General features: G+C 43.0%; 1 protein-coding gene across 1 annotated transcript in view; it reads left to right on the top strand.

Moving 5' to 3' along the window:
- Positions 1–17569, top strand: part of LOC145406461 (single-stranded DNA-binding protein 3-like) — a 349906-nt gene that overhangs the window by 66092 nt on the left and 266245 nt on the right. Inside the window, exon 3 of the mRNA XM_080277616.1 lies at positions 16757–16818. Coding sequence (XP_080133742.1) covers positions 16757–16818 — 62 coding nt within the window. The remainder of the gene's footprint in view (positions 1–16756; positions 16819–17569) is intronic.

Raw genomic sequence — 17569 nt, 5'->3', positions numbered from 1 at the left:
CACACACACACACACACACACACACACACACACACACACACACACACACACACACACACACACACACACACACACACCACCCCGCTATCACTCCTGTTGTTTTCCTGGTCTGTCAAGAGTCATTAATAATTGACACTGTTATCTTTCTTATCAGTCCCCGTATCCGCCTGTCTGTCACTCCCCGTCTCGGATCTTGCTCTCTCTGTCTCACTTACTCACTGTCTCTCTAATCTTTTATCTCTCTCATCCACCTCCTTGGTCGCTCACTCCTCTGTCTTTAATATATCTTTCATTTGTCTTCCGCTGTCATCTTATCTCGTGAACTACTATCTTCCAAGTCTTCATCTGTCTAGTATCTTTTCTTTATCTTTGAATGTCTTGTTTTAAATGTCTTCTTGATTGTTTTTTGTCTAAGTTGTATTGTTGTTTTGCCTCGACGTCTTATTGTCTTCATGCCTCTTCTGTCTACTGGTTGGAGGCCTGTCTATCAATAATTCTGCTAGTATCGTTCTGTTTATCCATCCGTCCATCCATCCATCTCTCTCTTCGTCTATCCATTCGTCCATTCGTTCATCCATCCATCCAATCATCCATTCATTCATCAATCCATCCAATCATCCATCCATCTTTCTCTCATCCGGTGTGTCTGTTTACAAATTTTCCAATATTGTCTCATTTTAATCTGTCGCAGTGGAAGAGGAGGAAGGCAAGAGAAACGTTAATTTGCTTTTCTTTTAGGCCTATATATATCTTCATTGAGGTGAGAACTGACGCGTGATTGAAAGAGTCTGGATGATATATGTTGGTGTGCTTTAGTTTTCATGTTCGTTCGTTTAGATTTATAGTGTAATGGAGTGCCCGGTGCGTTGCGTTGCGTGCGTTGCGTTTCGTTGCGTTGTGTTGTGAGTGCATCAGCTGGTGGAGTGTCCCATGGCCCCGCCACGTGCTGCGTTGCCATGGTGACGCGTCCCTCTCGTCAGCTGGTCGTCCTCCCTCACCCTCCCCACCCTCCCCTCAGCTGGTGGCCGCTCCCCTCCCGTCTCCACGCTGCTAATTTGTGCCAGCCTGCTCTCTTCACGCCAGGGGAGGGAAGGGGAGAGGAGAGTGGGGAGGGAGAGGTCGAGGGGTACGAGAGGAGTGAGGTGAATGGAGGAGGAAATTAGGTGAGAAGTTAGGGAGGGGGGGAGGAAGGGCTTAGGGAGACGAGGGGATGGAGGGGGCTGGGGAGATGAGGGGAGGGGGAAGCCTGGAGATTGAGGGGGTAAAGGAAGCTGGGGGGAGTAGGGAAATCGAGAGGAGAAGTAGGGAGGCTTGGGAAAAGAAGAGGCTAGGGGTAGTGATGATGATGATGATGATGATTATTGAGGAGATAAAGGAATGTGATTGGAGAGGGTAGAGGATGGAGACTGGTGGGGGGAGACAATTTTTTTTTTTTTTTTTTTTTTTTTTTTTTTTATGAAGGGTTAAGTGAGTGGTTAAGCTAGGTGTTAGTGTCTTATCTGAACCCCCAGTGTCGACTAACGATGTCTTTAAAGGCGGATTACACCCTGCTATTGTGGCCTCTCACCTGCATTCATGTGGAGGCAGGTAGACAGGAAGACAGGTGAGGTTCATTATCCACGTAACGTACACCCATATTGAGGTATTTCGGTTTTCGTAGTGGTTGTAGTTTAATAAGTACTTCCACAGCGACGGAAATCATCATCATCATCATCATCATCATCATCATCATCATCATCATCATCATCATCATCATCATCATCATCATCATCATCATCATCATCATCATCATCATCCCTAATTCCAACCTAGGATATGAGTTGATGCAAGATCCAAAATCGAGTATTAAGCAGACAAACAAAAAAAAAGTCTATACGTAAATCTCAAGCACCATGTCCTTTTTTCCATGTCGCTTTTTTATTTTATTTATTTTTGGGTGGGTGACATCGTTCTGTAAAGGTATATCAAATCCTCCACGAGCTCACTTCTCCTTTGTGGGATAATCTGTTCACCATTATTTCTAACTCAGATCTCTAAGTGGATTTAATTTCTAACCCATTCATTGCCAAAAGTCTCTCGAAGCAGGAAGATGACGATACCATTTTCTTTTATTGTTGAGTAAAAAAGGCGTTATCATGAAAGGTATTATTCTTAACCAAAGTCTGAAAGATTTATTTAGACCTTGGCATTATCAGTGAAGGTTAACAACTTCCATTAGGTGGTTTAGTTTACACACACTCGTACGAGTATCTTGAGAGGCGGCATTGTTGTGGGTAAAAAGATGAACGGGATCACCTTCACTCGGGGTACTAAATCAACCCAGCCAAGAATGCCAACCTAACCTGACCCAACCTTCGCCTCCTTGACTCTCAAAGGTGGAGTGGGGCGCGTTGGAGAAAGCAGATAGACGGATAGATAGTCAGACAGGTAGATAGATACATAGATAGATAGTTTTTGGACCACAGTTTACAAGGGCTCAAACACAGACATCCCACCTTCAGGAGGTGAGATGTGTATACTGTTTTGTTCTGGGTATTGGCCTAGGATTGTACATTATTTACCTTCAATTATAGCAGTTAATTAAGAGATACGGATGCCAACCTGACTTAACCCGACCTCCGCTACCCTGGTCCGTATTCTCGTTGGTTAAGGAAGCTCCCTAGCACCTCTTCCTTAGCGATTTATTGTTTGATGCAGCTGGTTAATATCAGTTCGTGTCATGCTGAAAATTGTGGTCTTTGGATGATATAAATGGCACGGAGGAGAATATTAAAGTATAATAAAATAAATCACATAGGAAGAGGTGTTAGGTGGTATTTGGATGATTTAAATTACATGGAGGAGAATAGTAACGTGTAATAAGCAAAATAAGTCGCTTAGGAAGAGGTGTTAGGGAGCTTCTTGAAACGAGAAGACGTGCCCTTGACTCTCTTGCCCAGCTCTAGTTAAGGAAGTTGAAGAATGCAGACATGACACTTTCAAGATGTTAGTTTTCTTACATGTTGTCTCCTGGTTCGCCACGCCATCTTATTCATCTCCTTAATGCCTTCCTATTCTCTAAGCGTTGTTCTTGATCTCTGTGGCCTTTTAATGCGTGGTGTTGAAGGCTGTGGAACCTGTGATGGCTGATATAGAGAGGGATTTTCATTTTGCTTTGAATTGACTACGGTGAGAGTGTTGATGCAGGAGAGGAGGGCGCTGGAAGGGAAGGGGGTTAATCTGTGTGTGTGTGTGTGTGTGTGTGTGTGTGTGTGTGTGTGTGTGTGTTCTGGCCATAAAAAAAAAATCGTAAAAAAAAGCGAGACGAGGAGAGCGACACACACACACACACACACACACACACACACACACACACACACACACACACACACACACACAGACACACACACACACACACACACACACAGACACACACACACACACACACACACAGACACACACACACACACACACACACAGACACACACACACACACACACACACACACACACACACACACACACACACACACACACACACACACACACACACACACGACACTGGGACAAACGAGCAAGCCATCCATCAGGGGTAAGCAGAGGGAGCAGACAGGCGGCAGACACACGGACAAGCAGACGCACGATTCATTATACTAAGCAGGCTGGGAGGAGGAGGAGGGGGGGGGGAGTAGTGGAGGGAGATAAAGTAGGGGAGATGCTGTTGGAGTGGGGAGGAGGAGAGAGCAGGGAGGGGGAGGTAAGGGAGGAGGATGCGGGATGGGAAGAGAGACCTGAGGAGTGAGATGGAGGAGAGGGAGGCAAAGTAGGAGTGAAATTAGTGGGGGAGGAGGAGACCACGGAAGGGGAGGGGGAATATAAATCATAGATATAGTGGGGTTGGAGGAGGAGGAGACCGGAGGAGAGAGCAGGGGGAGGGAGATAAAGTAGGAGGACACTAGGGGGAAAGGAGATGAGGAAGAGATGGAGGTTAATAATGAAAGAAGCAGCTGGATTATGGTGATGATGATGATGATGATGATAGTAAGCAGTAGAGTGAATGGGGGACAGAGGGGAGGGGAGAAGAAGGGGTGGGTAAGCAGAGGATTAGTGGGGGGGAGGGGGAGATAAAGTGTGAAAGAAGCAGGTGATGATTATAGTAAGCAGGGAGTGGGGGGGCCACCGGGAGACCACCACTTGTTACACTACCGCTGGACAAGTGCTTACACGTGTTGCAGGGTAGGGGGGTAGGGGGAAGAAGTAAGGGTAGGGGAAGGGAAGGGAAGAGGGAGGAGGATGGTAGTCAGGGAAGAGGAGGGGAAAAAGTTTGGGTAAAGGTAGGGGATGGAAGGGAAAAGGGGTTGGGGAAGGGGTAATGATGGTAGTAAGGGAAGAGGAGGGGAAAAAGTTTGGGTAAAGGTAGGGGATGGAAGGGAAGAGGGGTTGGGGAAGGGGTAATGAGGAGTGAAGTTTGTGGAAGGGGGAAAAGGATGTGTAGGGGAAGGAAGGGAAGGTTAAGGTAGAGGTAGGAGAAGAAGGGTAGGGGTTCAGGAAGGGGTAGTGGGGGAGGAGTGGAGTTTGGAGAGTGGGTAGGTAGGGAGAGGCAAGAGGAAGGTATGGGTTGGGAGAGGGGAGGTGAAGGTATGGGAGGGGGAGTGAGTGGCTTGATACTGGGAGGAAGGATGTAGTTTAGAACACGTCAGAAATACAGGTAATTAAGGCTTAATTAACCAGATTATTTTCTAAGGTAAAACTAATTAGCCTAAACATCGCACCTGAATATATTAGAAAATTATATGAAAGACGAAGGCTCTCCCGTGCCCACCAGCCCTTCCAGCATAGTAACCAGCATGAAGGAGAAAGAAAACACCCATGATTTATTTTTTTGGAAAGAGCATAGATTATTTTTATTTATATTTTCGAAAAACAAAGGAGGAAATAGTATGAAGAAGGTTAAGATGTTTTTGTCTTATATTTTTACGTGAAGATGTTAAGGTTCTTGTGACGCAATTTGCCATTTTGGAGGTAACAAAATTTGCGAGTGTGATTTTTTTGGGGCCAGCTTGGAAGTATAGTAGTAAATGAAGGGGGGGGCGGGAGTTAGGCTAAAAAAATAGTTGAAGTGGATGCTGTGGATTTAAAGTGGAGCAAGGTGGATGAGGTGGCTGTGTTAGTAGAGAATGGGGGAGAGCAGTTTATAGAGGGATGGAGCAAGAATAGCGTGTTGGTAATGTGGAGTGAGGTAGAGGTAATAAAATGGAAGAGTTAGTGTGGAAGAGGAAGTGTAGAAGGTGGAATGAGTGGTTGTCCGCTGGTAGGGGATGGAGCGGTAAGGAGTGGGGGTGTGGAGGAAGATAGGTTTGTGGAGGATAACATGTAAGGGTTAATATAAATGTGGAGGGGGAAGTGGAAGAGAGTGGAGCGGCTGACGGGTGGGTGGTTAGGACAGTGGGGGGTGAGTCATTAACAGGGAGGGAACAAAGTCGTTATAGTGGAGTGTGTGGGGTTAGGTGGAAAAGTGGATGAGGAGAGGTGGAAGTGCGAATGGAGCCATCAAGGTAAAGTGGTTGACTGTGGGTGGTGGTGCTATGACGGTAGGGGGGTGGATTAATGAGAGAGAGAGAGAGAGAGAGAGAGAGAGAGAGAGAGAGAGAGAGAGAGAGAGAGAGAGAGATTGTGACTGGAGAGGTGGGAGTGAGTGAAAATGAGAGAGAGAGAGAGAGAGAGAGAGAGAATTTACTTCGTCACTTCACACCAGTAATCCGCAAAACTTAACCCAAATTCTCCGCAACACCTTGACCTGAGCGATTTATTTTGCTGATAACACTTAACAATTTCAAGTATACTATTTATATTTTAGTATCGACTTACTTTACTTCAATAACACGGAATGATTTTGAGATGGATAGAATAAGTCGCTAAAGAAGGAGTGTCACGGAATATCCAGAACCACGTGAATGACAACCTTTAGTACCTTGGTTCGTAATAAGGGACTGGAGAAGCTAACAGCCCAATTAGCGTCGATTACACCTGACAGTATGGCTCGGGGTTGGTATAAGTTGTGGTAGGGATAGAGGTGATGCAGGTGACGGGTTATGGTGATGGAGGTGGTGGTGTGATGGTTAATGGTAGGGCATGGTAGTTGTGGTTGGGGCAGTGGTGATTGGGGGGATGGTGGTAGTGGTTGGAAATGGTAGGGTATGGAAGTTATGGAGTGGTGATGGGAGTAGTGATTTTGGTTAGTGTAGTAGTTAGTCATGGTGGTAGTAGTAGAAATAGTGGTTGTTTTGTAGTAGTGAACTTGTAGTAGTTGTGGTGGTAGTCGTGGTGGTTGAAATGTGTCGCTGTGGTAGTAGTCGTTATTGTGGTTTGGTGGTTGTAGTTGTGGTGGCAGTAATGTGGTAGTGGTGGTGGGCGATGTGGTGGTTGTGGTAGTGGTGATAGTGATGTGTTGGTTATGGTAGTGTTGGTTGTGGTGGTAGTGATGTGGCAGTGGTGGTGGGTGATCTGGTAGTGGTGGAAGTGAGGTGGTGGTTGTGAAGTGGTGAGTGATGTGGTCGTTAGGGTAATTGTTGCTCAGATAAGACAACGCAAGTCAACACGGCTTAGCATGGCGACCCCTCCCTCCACACACACACACACACACACACACACACACACACACACACACACACACACACACACACACACACACACACACACACACACACACACACACACACACACACACACACACACACACACACACACACACACACACACACACACACACACACACACACACACACACACACACACACCTTCCATACTTCATTCCCACACATCCTCCCCCCTTCTTTTTTTCCTCCACACCATCTCCCTCTTTCATCGTCCTCTTCTTCCTCCATTTCTTGTCCTTTCTTCCTTCCTTCCTTCCCCTTTTTTCGTATCTTCCTTTTTTAGCCTCTCTCTTCCCCTTCGTTTCCTTTCCTTTCCTTCTTTCCTTCCCTTTCGGCCCCCTCTTTTCTTTCTCCTTCCATCCCTCTCACACCCATCCCTCTCACACCCATCCTTGCTTTCATGTCTTCCCTCACCCTTTCCTTCCTCTCCTCTTTCCCTACCTCCTCCCTCCCTCCTCCTCCCTTCTGTGACTCCCCTCACTGCTTCTCTCTCCGTATCTCTTCCTCCTCCCCTCCCCTCCTCGCCCCTCCCCCGGCCTGCATGTGGTGGGGTGTCAGCGGTACTCAGTGTGGGGGACTCTCAACCAGTTAGTTACCTTGTTAACACTCAGGTGGTGCTAATCACCTGGCGGGGGGGAGGGGGAGGGGAGGGGAGGGGGAGAGACGGGCAGGGGAGGAGAATGATGGGTGGTAGAGAGAAAGGAAGTGATGGAAAGGAGGAAGAGATGAGAATGAAGAAGTGAGAGAGAGAGAGGGGGGGGAGAGGGGATTGATGAGATTGAAGACTAGGAGTACAGGAGAGGGGGGGGGAGGAGTAAGGGAGAGGAGGGAAGAATGAATGAGGAAGAGGGGTAAGAGGGAGGGAGATAAGGGATAGGGGAAGGAGGATAAAGGGGCGTTTCTACAACTACATGAAGCCGTTTGTAGTTAGCTAAAAGATAATAAAAACGACCTTGCAACGAAAAGATTATTATTATTATTATTATTATTATTGTTATTATTGTTAGTATTATTAGTATTAGTATAATTACTACTACTACTACATCTGATATTATTTTATTTATTATTATTATTATTATTATTATTATTGGAGGTTGTAAAATGATATAGAAAAGGTATTGGCTTGTGGGCATTTGAGGATATTGAGGTATTGAGTATATTTAATAGCAAGTCAGGGTGAATATTAAACCCGTGTGCATATATTAACTTGGGGAGGTGAGGGGAAGGGGAAAGACTGGTTGTCATGGAGATGATTGGGTGAGGGGACACTGAGGTAATGAGCATGGTTAATGAGGGGTGTAGCAATGGCCATGAGGGGAAGAGTACATACCAGAGGGGAAATTACAGTACGCTCTTGGTTCAGGTTAGGGAAAGAATGAAATTTTATGTAGTAATTCGATATTAAAATCCAAAGGGATTAGAAAGGAAAGCAAACAGCAGTTGGGTCCTTTCGTGCATGGTTTTTTTTACAGGGAAAGGTGTGACTAAGAAACCTAAATTTATCTGTTAAAGACAAGGATAGCCAAAAGGAAGGTAGAATGAGCGTTGGTAAATTTTTAGGTGCTTCGTGGAGGGGTTATTTTTGAGACGGCAGACAGGTGCAAAGAAGGGGAAGTAAGAGTGAGTTTATTTCTTCAGGCAGTCTTAAGAATTCTCTGGTGCATGATTTTTGTGGCATACTGTATTGAAGGTGGGAAGGGTGTAAAAAAGGTCGTTAACGTTAGGGGAGGGGAGGGGAAGGGGAAGGGGTGGGGGATGATGAAGGGGAGGGAGGGTCAAGATTGAATGGGTGGGGGACGGGAGGGAGAGGGGGGGATGATGAAGTGGAGAGAGGGTTAAGATTTAAGATTGTATGGTAGGGGGAGAGGGGAGGAGGGTAATGTTACAGGGGGGGGAGAGGGGAAGGGGTGTATGGGTTGGGGAGAGATGGATGTTAAGGGGGAGGGATAAAGTTAGTGTTGTAAGTCAGGGAGGAGGACTGGGGGAAGAGGGGAAGGTGAGGGGAGGGGGGAGGGATTACCGTTGGAGGGGAGACTTAGTGGTATCTTATCAGCTGATGACTGGGCCTCACCTGGCTTACACACACACACACACACACACACACACACTGTGTGACTTGCGATCGGTGTGTGTTTGTGTGTGTGTGTGTGTGTGTGCCAAAAAATTAAGCAAACAACACAGGCGTCTAAATTTGAAGTGATGATGAAGATATGAGTAGCTTCAGTTTGTACACATCTCCAGGTTTATCAAGTTAATTATGCGTATAGACATAAATATTTTGCCTACCTGCGTAAACAAAGGGGTAAACAAGCATGACAGAGGCAAACAGATATCTCAGACTCAGGTATTACGTTATATTCTGGAATTGTATTTTAAAGTAGTGAAACAAGAACGAAAAAAGAAAGATAAAGAAAAAAAAGGCGCTAAATCTTGCCATACTCCTTTCACTTCAGCCTGGCCAAGATTTTCGTTTTGTAGCTTATTTTACATAGGTGTGTTGAGGGAGAAAAAGGAATACTCCGGCTCTGCATCCTTTCCGTAGCACTTCTTCGTGACTAGCATCGTATTTCAGTGTCAGTCTACTTCCACAACTCAGCATTCAAGATGGAGAGCTGGCAGTTTTAGGCCAAGTTAGAGTAAAAGTAGTGTAGTTACAGAGATGCAGTAGCTAAAAAATGGTGCAAATTGTTAGCACTTATACAGGTGAAATAATTAATAACTTTACCAAAAATGGTGCAAATTGTTTATAGAGATGAAGGGCTTAAGAAATGTTGGCAAGAATTGATGGAAATTGTTACTAGTTATGCGGATAAATTACTTAAAGAAATGTTATCAAGAAATGTTACTAAATGGTACAGTTGTGTGGGTAAATTGTATTAGAAATGTTGAAAATATTACTAGCCATGTACTGCATGTGGAAAGTAAAATAGTACTACTATTAACAAAACAACTATTAAATTACATGTAACACTAACTTAAAGATATAGTACATAGAGTTACAGGCAGCGCTACACCCTTAAGGGAGACTAAAGAAAATAAACTCTCAAATATAAACCTGAATCAAACTAAGGTAGAAAGTGACCCACCATTTCTGAATTATGTCCAAGCCGCAGATTCCTTACTTAAAAAAAAAAAAAAAAAATTACACGAGGAATTCATACCTACATAAATACATACCGGTACATAACATACAAATACTTACATACCCGGTACATAACCTACACACACATATACATACATACATAGATTCACAAAAGCGCACATGATTCAGGGAATACTTGAATTCAAACATACAAAAATAAAGAAAATAGTAAAAAAAAAAAAGTATATATATAAAAGTGCAATATTTCCAGCATCGTTTGTAATATATCCACGTTACTGTTGTCACCATCTACCAAAGCTTTAAATTAGGTAGAATGATAAAGTAGATTCAAGAGTAGATTTAAGTGAAAGTATAGCCCTAAAATATAAATGAGAGAAGTGTATCAGTAAATTGATATAATTGAGAGAAGTATACCTTGTTCCTCACCCTGCCCTTGGGTGGGAAAGGAGGTCCGGATGATGATGATGAGAGAAGTGTACCCATCGCCGCACCAAGTAATAAAACTTAATATGCAAGAGTCTACTACAAAGACATCGGTAAACACAATAGTTATAATAAGGAAGATATACCCCCAAAATAACATGCCAATAGTACAAAATATATATTAATAAGGGAGTGTAGCAGTGTTAAAAATATAATAAAAATATACTGTAATTTAGTGAGGGAGTATAACGTGAAGTGAAAAATGTGAGTATGACCATCCCCTCATCTAATTTATCTAAGGTACACACTTATTTCACACGCATTTGCTTCTCCATTGGCATACCAGTGAGTCGTTGGAGGGGTGGGGGAGGGGAAGGGGTTGGGGTGGGGAAGGGGGAGTGGTCTTGCCCTGTTAAATGAACCTTAATTTGGGTGGGGACACGAGAGGGAGAGAGAGAGAGAGGTTTTGTGTGTGTGTGTGTTGCTCCTTTTATGGTCTTTTTAAGTGTGTTTGTGTGTTTTTTTTTTTACTTAGATGTGTCGAAAATGTGTTTTTCCTATACCCTTTGTTTTAGGTAATTTTGTTCCTCTCGTCGTAGTTGTGTGTGTGTGTGTGTGTGTGTGTGTGTGTGTGTGTGTGTGTGTGTGTGTGTGTGTGTGTGTGTGTGTGTGACTTGAGATCCCCCGTGTGACAAAGGTAAGACGTGTTGGCCTGACTTACGACGCTCATTTGTTTGTCTTGTAAGGAGGTGTTGGGGGAGCTTCAAGACGTTGCTGCTCCTTGGATGCCTTCTTTACCAGACTCTTAAGAAGTTTTTGTCAGCTTCGTTTACTTCAGAGTGTCTTATTTTTGCTGTGATTTTAGTGATTTGTTGATATTTATCTGTTAGGCCATTCTTATCTTTATTTTATATTTTAGTTGGGTTTGTTTTGGTGGCTTTATTTTTTCTCGTTTTATTTTCTTTTTACCATTGTCTTAGTTTTTCTGTCTTTTTTTCCCTGATGCTTGTGTTCTTGTTCATCGTTTTTTTTTTTTTTTAGTCATTTTCTTCTTCACCAGCATTATTTTTTTTTCTTCCCGACAACTTTCTGATTCTTGACTATAATTTGCCTTGCTTTTCCTTCCTCTCCTTCCTTCCTTCCCTCTGTCCATCATGTTTGCACTACTTTCCCTCCTCTTCCCACCTTCTCACTCTTCGTCATTCCCTCCCTCCATCCTTCCTTCCATCCATCATCATTCTGGTCTCTGTTATTCATTTCCTTCATCATGATTCTGGCCTCTGTTCTTCCTTCCTTGCTTCCTTCCTGCAATCACCATTCAGCCCTCTTTTATTCCTTCATTCCTTCATTATTCTCTTCTTTCCCTCACTTCGTTATCCCACCTCCTCCTCTACCCCGTATGGCAACCCCTACCCTCTATATGTCCATGTATAATCCAGTATAAATTACCCCCCACCCACCCACCCACCATGTGCCTCCCACGTGGTACAGATAAGCGTTTGTTTACATTTGGTTGAGGGACCTTTAAATGATCAGCTGATAGGGTGTCACGTGGCCGCCCAACACACACATTGTTTATATTGCTCACTCGGGTTAATATCTGGCCGGGTATTAATTGGATATCTAGTGGAATATTTATGTGTTGATATTAATTTTTGCATATATAGATTTTTAGTATTTTTTATAAAGAATATAGTTTGGACTTTTTTTTTTATTTGGATTGCGGTAGTCTTAGAAATGGTCTCTGACTTGTACAGAGGTGTGATGTGGGATTAGCCTCCCTCTCTCTCTCTCTCTCTCTCTCTCTCTCTCTCTCTCTCTCTCTCTCACACACACACACACACACACACACACACACACACACACACACACACACACACACACACACACACACACACACACACAGTCATAATAATAGATTTCTCCCAGAGCATGATGCTAGTCACGAAGAAGTGCTACGGAAAAAAAGTAAATCTCTAACCTAATTTGATTTGTAAAGTGAATAGACTGTACTGTAATTATTCCTTCGACCTCAGCTTACGAATTTTTGGGTTTTGTTCAGCGTACGAAAACCCGCCTCAGTAAAATGATTAAGACTGAGATTAAACCCTTACGCTGCTAAGATGGACGTTCTGTCTTGGCTCACTCCAGACGAGTTTTATGCGATCTGAAGATTTTGTTGCATCCAGGGGGCTATTCTTTATTAATTTATTTTTATTTATTTATGTTTTATTTACCTACAGCTGATCCATTAAATCCATAAATATTGTGGTACGTAAAAATATATTCTCTTTAATTTTTCCTGTAATATATCTCATCTGTGCTTAATTGCTTCCGCTTATTTCCAAATGTTACTTTAGCTTCGTAATGTACCGTACTGTAATTTGATTTTTAATTGACCTGTGTACTCTTGCGGCTTTGTTATTGTTGTTAATTAGCAGTGTGTGTGTGTGTGTGTGTGTATACCTTTAAATATGTATGTATGTATTTTATGTATAATGTTTTGCATTATATTGTGTATTTTTACTATTTCGTGGGATGTACAGCCGTCAGCACAAATTCGCTGCAAGCCTGCTCGTGTGATGTGGGCCGTTTTGTCTGGCAACAGTGTATGGAAACTAGTTGCCACACAGGCTTTTATACTCTTTAAAGACGTACTTGTAAGAATTAGTACTATACATCGCCCAGAATGCAATATTCTTTATATCTGATTAGCGTAAAAATATGCAAAAAACGACAGATGAATGTTGTCGAATGATGAAACTTATTCTATCCCTAGTACCCATCTCATGTCCCTACCCACTCTCCCCTCCTTCTTACCCCTCCCACTCTCCTTCATCTCTCTCTCTCTCTCTCTCTCTCTCTCTCTCTCTCTCTCTCTCTCTCTCTCCGCCCTGTCTACCTTATATTACCCACGGCGATAATCCACTTGATAAACCGCACTCTTCTCTATGTCTTGTCTATTCCTGTAACCTTTTTGCTCCTCAACATTCGAGAGTTTCATGCCATGCAACAGTCTCTTTCTCCCACTCGTTACTCCAAACATGATGTAGTAGTTCGAAACATTAGTGGTTCTGATATTGCTTCATGATTCAGTGAACAGTATGAGGAGAAAGGAAACATTTTCGTATGGAAGAGAGAGGGCGAGAAGTAGGAGGAGAGGGCACAAATGTTTGTTTAATTTCGCCTACTGAATTAATAGCCACCGACTGCCAGGCTCACTCAAGCAAGAAATACATCACAAGAACGAGACCTCAATGTTCCTATATCTCCCGGCTGTTGGTAGTGACAAAGGGTGGAGAATAGAAAAGACAACTGGAGAGGAGTGGGAAGAAGACGAGGAGGGTGAGAATGGGACTGGAACAGGAAGGAATATTAATAATAAACCTTGGATATAGTTAGTACTACTGCAGACAACTGGGGATAAGGCAGACTGGGTTTGGCAAACAGTCAAGAGAGAATTCAGTCAGGTTAGTGCCGGGATAAATGAATGAAGGTAGAGAGGGTGGGGAGAGGAGACAGTGGAGAGGCATGAAGGTGAGTGGGGGGGGGTAGGAGGGAGAAGGAGGGGTGGGGGAGACATCAGGAGGAGTAAGAGGGCGAGAGGGGAAGGGAGCTTAGACACGGTTACAGTGAAGAATACCAGAGTATTACGCTGATACATCATTCCATAACATTCTGTCAACTCTTGCACCTTTTTATACTAATCAGTTACGGTATACAGAATATTGTACTCTAGGCAGTCTCTAGTACCACTTTTTAAAAACACGTCTTTAAAGTGTATTAGTCTACGTGGAAACTCGTCCCCTTACAGTGTTGCCAGACAAAAGGACTCACACCACACGAGTAGACTTGCAGCGAATTTATGCTGACGACTGTACATCTAACTGTCTACCGGTATATCTATGTCTCAGTTTGTATGTCTGTCTATATCTGTCTTTCATGTGTTTTCTGTTTGTCCATATTGCCCTTGTGTGCGCGTTTCGTTTGCCTTTGTGTGTATTTAGTGTGTGTACCACTTTGTGTATGTACGTTTTCTTTTCTGTGTGTACGTGTTGGCATGTCGTGTGCGTGTGTCAGTCATAAATGAGTGTGAGTATGTGAGATTGCTTTTATTGCATAGCTGGTGTGCGTGTTTGGTCGTGTGTGCGCGTATGTAGCGTCTTTATGTACCGGTATGTATGTTTGAATTCATGTGTTTCCTTAGTTGATGTGCGTTTTATGAATATCTATGTTATGTATGTATTAATATATTTAAATATGTATGTGTCTGTGTATGTATGTATGTAAATGTATGTATGTATGTATTCTCCGTTTTTTTCGATGTATGTTGTGATATGTGCAGTACGTGTGGATGTTTATGTATATGTAGGCTTTGTATATAAAAGTATATAATTTTATGAATATATGGATTCCTTTTATCGGATATATTTTATTGCTCTCGTTTTTCATATACCTTTTTATATTAGTTTTCGCCATCATCATCATCATCATCATCATCATCATCATCATCATCATCATCATCATATTCCGCCCACTCATCAGGGTTTTTCGCTGGATTGACATAAACTTAAAAACACCCAAACACAAAAAGCTCGTCATCAGAGTTCACATATATCCACTTAGCCTATTGTGTGTGTGTGTGTGTGTGTGTGTGTGTGTGTGCGCGTGTGTGTGTGTGTGTGTGTGTGTGTGTGTGTGTGTGTGTGTGCAGATTTTATTTCACGTTCTTTTGTATAGACGAATATGTGTATGTATGTGTGTGCGTTACTGTTCGACCTGATTGTGTGTGTGTGTGTGTGTGTGTGTGTGTGTGTGTGTGTGTGTGTGTGTTGTGCTCTAATAAACCAAGTAGCAACCGTGTTTTGCGTGTTTGGATTATGACTGTTTGTGTGTGTATTGTTTATATCCACCTGTGTATATATAAAAACGCACATAAGAATCGCTTGTGTGTGTGTGTGTGTGTGTGTGGAGAGAAAAACAGAGCATTCCTGTGTTTTGAGGGGTGTATGTTTTCTTATGAGTTTATGTGTTTTTATTGGCTTTGTGTGTGACTGCGTTGTGCTCTCTCTCTCTCTCTCTCTCTCTCTCTCTCTCTCCATTTCTTATAATTTGTGTGTGTGTGTGTGTATAATGTGTATGTATGTGTGTACGCGTATGCATGTACGCGTATTTTTACGAGTTTCGTGTATGATTGCTTAGTACTTTGTTCCTCATGTACGTATGTGTGTATGTGTGCGTGATGGTACGTGAGAGGGGGGTGGGGGGCACTTGTGACTCTGGGTTTACGAGGGTTTAGCGTGAGGGGCTGATAGATAGATAAACCTCGCTTTTATCTACTTTCAGTCTTTATTTCACTTTTCTCCATCCTTTTATTTCAGACTCTCTCTCTCTCTCTCTCTCTCCCCAGCTTAGTTTTTTCACCTGTCCAAATCTAATTATCTTCACGTGGTCTAAATTTTCTTCCAAGGCCTTCCACCTGTTAAATATTCTGGGTGTTTATATTTTTGGTAGCAGCTCCTGGGCACCTGTTAATAAATCTGCTCTGTTTTGTGTGTGTGTGTGTGTGTGTGTGTGTGTGTGTGTGTGTGTGTGTGTGTGTCAGAAAAAATCACCGTTTCCTGCTTTGTCTTATAATTTATCACCTTTTACCGATTTTTTTTCGTCTTTCTATGTTTAATTCCGGTTTGCAGTGTTTTCTTGTGTTTGTTTTCATTATTGTTTTATTTTGTTCCTGTTTTTGTTACATTTTAGGTTTGGAGGGTGAAGTGCTTGAAAGGGTACAGCAGGGAAGAAAAGTTGCTGGTTCTTTGAAATCAGTGATAAGAAACAGGGAAGTGAGCATGGAAGTGAAAAAGTTACTACATGACAGTATTGTGATACCAACTCTAACGTACGGAAGTGAAGCTTGGACATTGTTGGAAGGACACAAGTCAAGAGTGAGATCAGTGGAAATGAGTTATTTAAGAGGAGCCTGTGGAGTCACGTGGAGAGACAGGCTGACGAATGAGGATATAAAGGAGCGTTGTGGTGTGGATGTGGATGTGATAGGAAGCGTTATGAGGAACACACTGAGGTGGTTTGGCCATGTGGAGAGGATGGAGGGTGAAAGACTGACGAAGAGAGTGTATGTGAGTGAGGTGGAGGGGGGAAGAGGGAGGGGGAGGCCAAGGATGAGATGGAGGGATGGGGTGGAGAGGTATATGAGAGAGGGGGGTGTGAGTTGGGAGCAGGGCAGTGAAATGGCGGGGGACAGGGCGACTTGGAGGCGATTTGTTTGTGGCCACCCCAAACGGGATTGAGGCGTCTGGCAATAGATAGATAGATAGATAGATTATTTAGTTGTTTTAATGTTATTTCTTAGTATTTAGTGCAATTGCGTTATGATATTGATTGATTGACCTTGTTTTTTTCTGTTTTTATTATCTTTACTGTTATTGTTTGATTTGTTATCGTTATTAATTTATTTTTTCCTGTTTTTATTATTTTAGTTTTCACCGTCTACTGTTTGTGTTATTGTCTTTTTCAGCTTAATTATTGTTATTGTGTGACTTATTGTTGTTATCGTTATTAATTGCTTTATCTCCTCCTTGCAGATAAGATGGGAGAAGAACATAACGTTAGGAGAGCCGCCTGGGTTTCTACACTCCTGGTGGTGGTGAGTACTCCTATGCCTTCCCTAACACCTCTTCCTAGGCGATTTATTTTGCCCTTTACACTTTACAGATGCAAAGTGAAATTAAAATGGCTTGAGTGTTACCAAGTCTTCGAAGCCCTCTTGATGTCTGTTCTTAAGCGATTTATTTTGTCCATTACATCCTATACATTCAAAGTGTAGCGGGATGAAAAGGCATGGGTATTACTTTGTTCTAGGGGCTCTGTTAACACCTTTAACGATTTGTGTTTCCCCATACTGATGCAAAAATTGTCGAAGTCCGCAACACCTTCTCCAGAGTGATTTAATGTGACCTATACACCCTACTGATGCAGAGTAAGGCCTAAATAAAATACAAGAGGATTCTGTGGTTGTCATATGCAGAATAATTCGCTTAGGAAAGGGGGTTAAGGACTCCCAGACTTTTTAGATTATGATCATCAGTCTAGTGGGGAGGGAGGGAGGGAGAAGAAAGGGTGAGGGAGAGACAGTGTTGAGGGATGGCTGGGAGAATAAGATGGAAGGGGGGAAGGGGAGAAGTGAGGAGAGAAGTGTTTTGACGGAGGGGAGAGATAGGGGAGAAGAGAGGAGAAGAGAAGGGAAAGGTGAGAGTATGGAGAGAGAAGGTAGAGGAGGAGAGTGAAGAGAGGGGAGAGATAAAGGAGGAGAGAGTGATTTAACGGAGAGGAGAGGAGGGAAGTAGAGAAACAAAAGGAAGGTAGACGATACGGGAACAGAAAAGCAGACAGGAAAA

This window comes from Coenobita brevimanus, chromosome 70, assembly GCF_032717465.1.
Source record: "Coenobita brevimanus isolate Jiangsu-jjx chromosome 70, ASM3271746v2, whole genome shotgun sequence".
NCBI classification, from domain to species: domain Eukaryota; kingdom Metazoa; phylum Arthropoda; class Malacostraca; order Decapoda; family Coenobitidae; genus Coenobita; species Coenobita brevimanus.
Note: the sequence above shows the minus strand (reverse complement) of the source record. Positions and strands in the feature narration are given on the sequence as shown.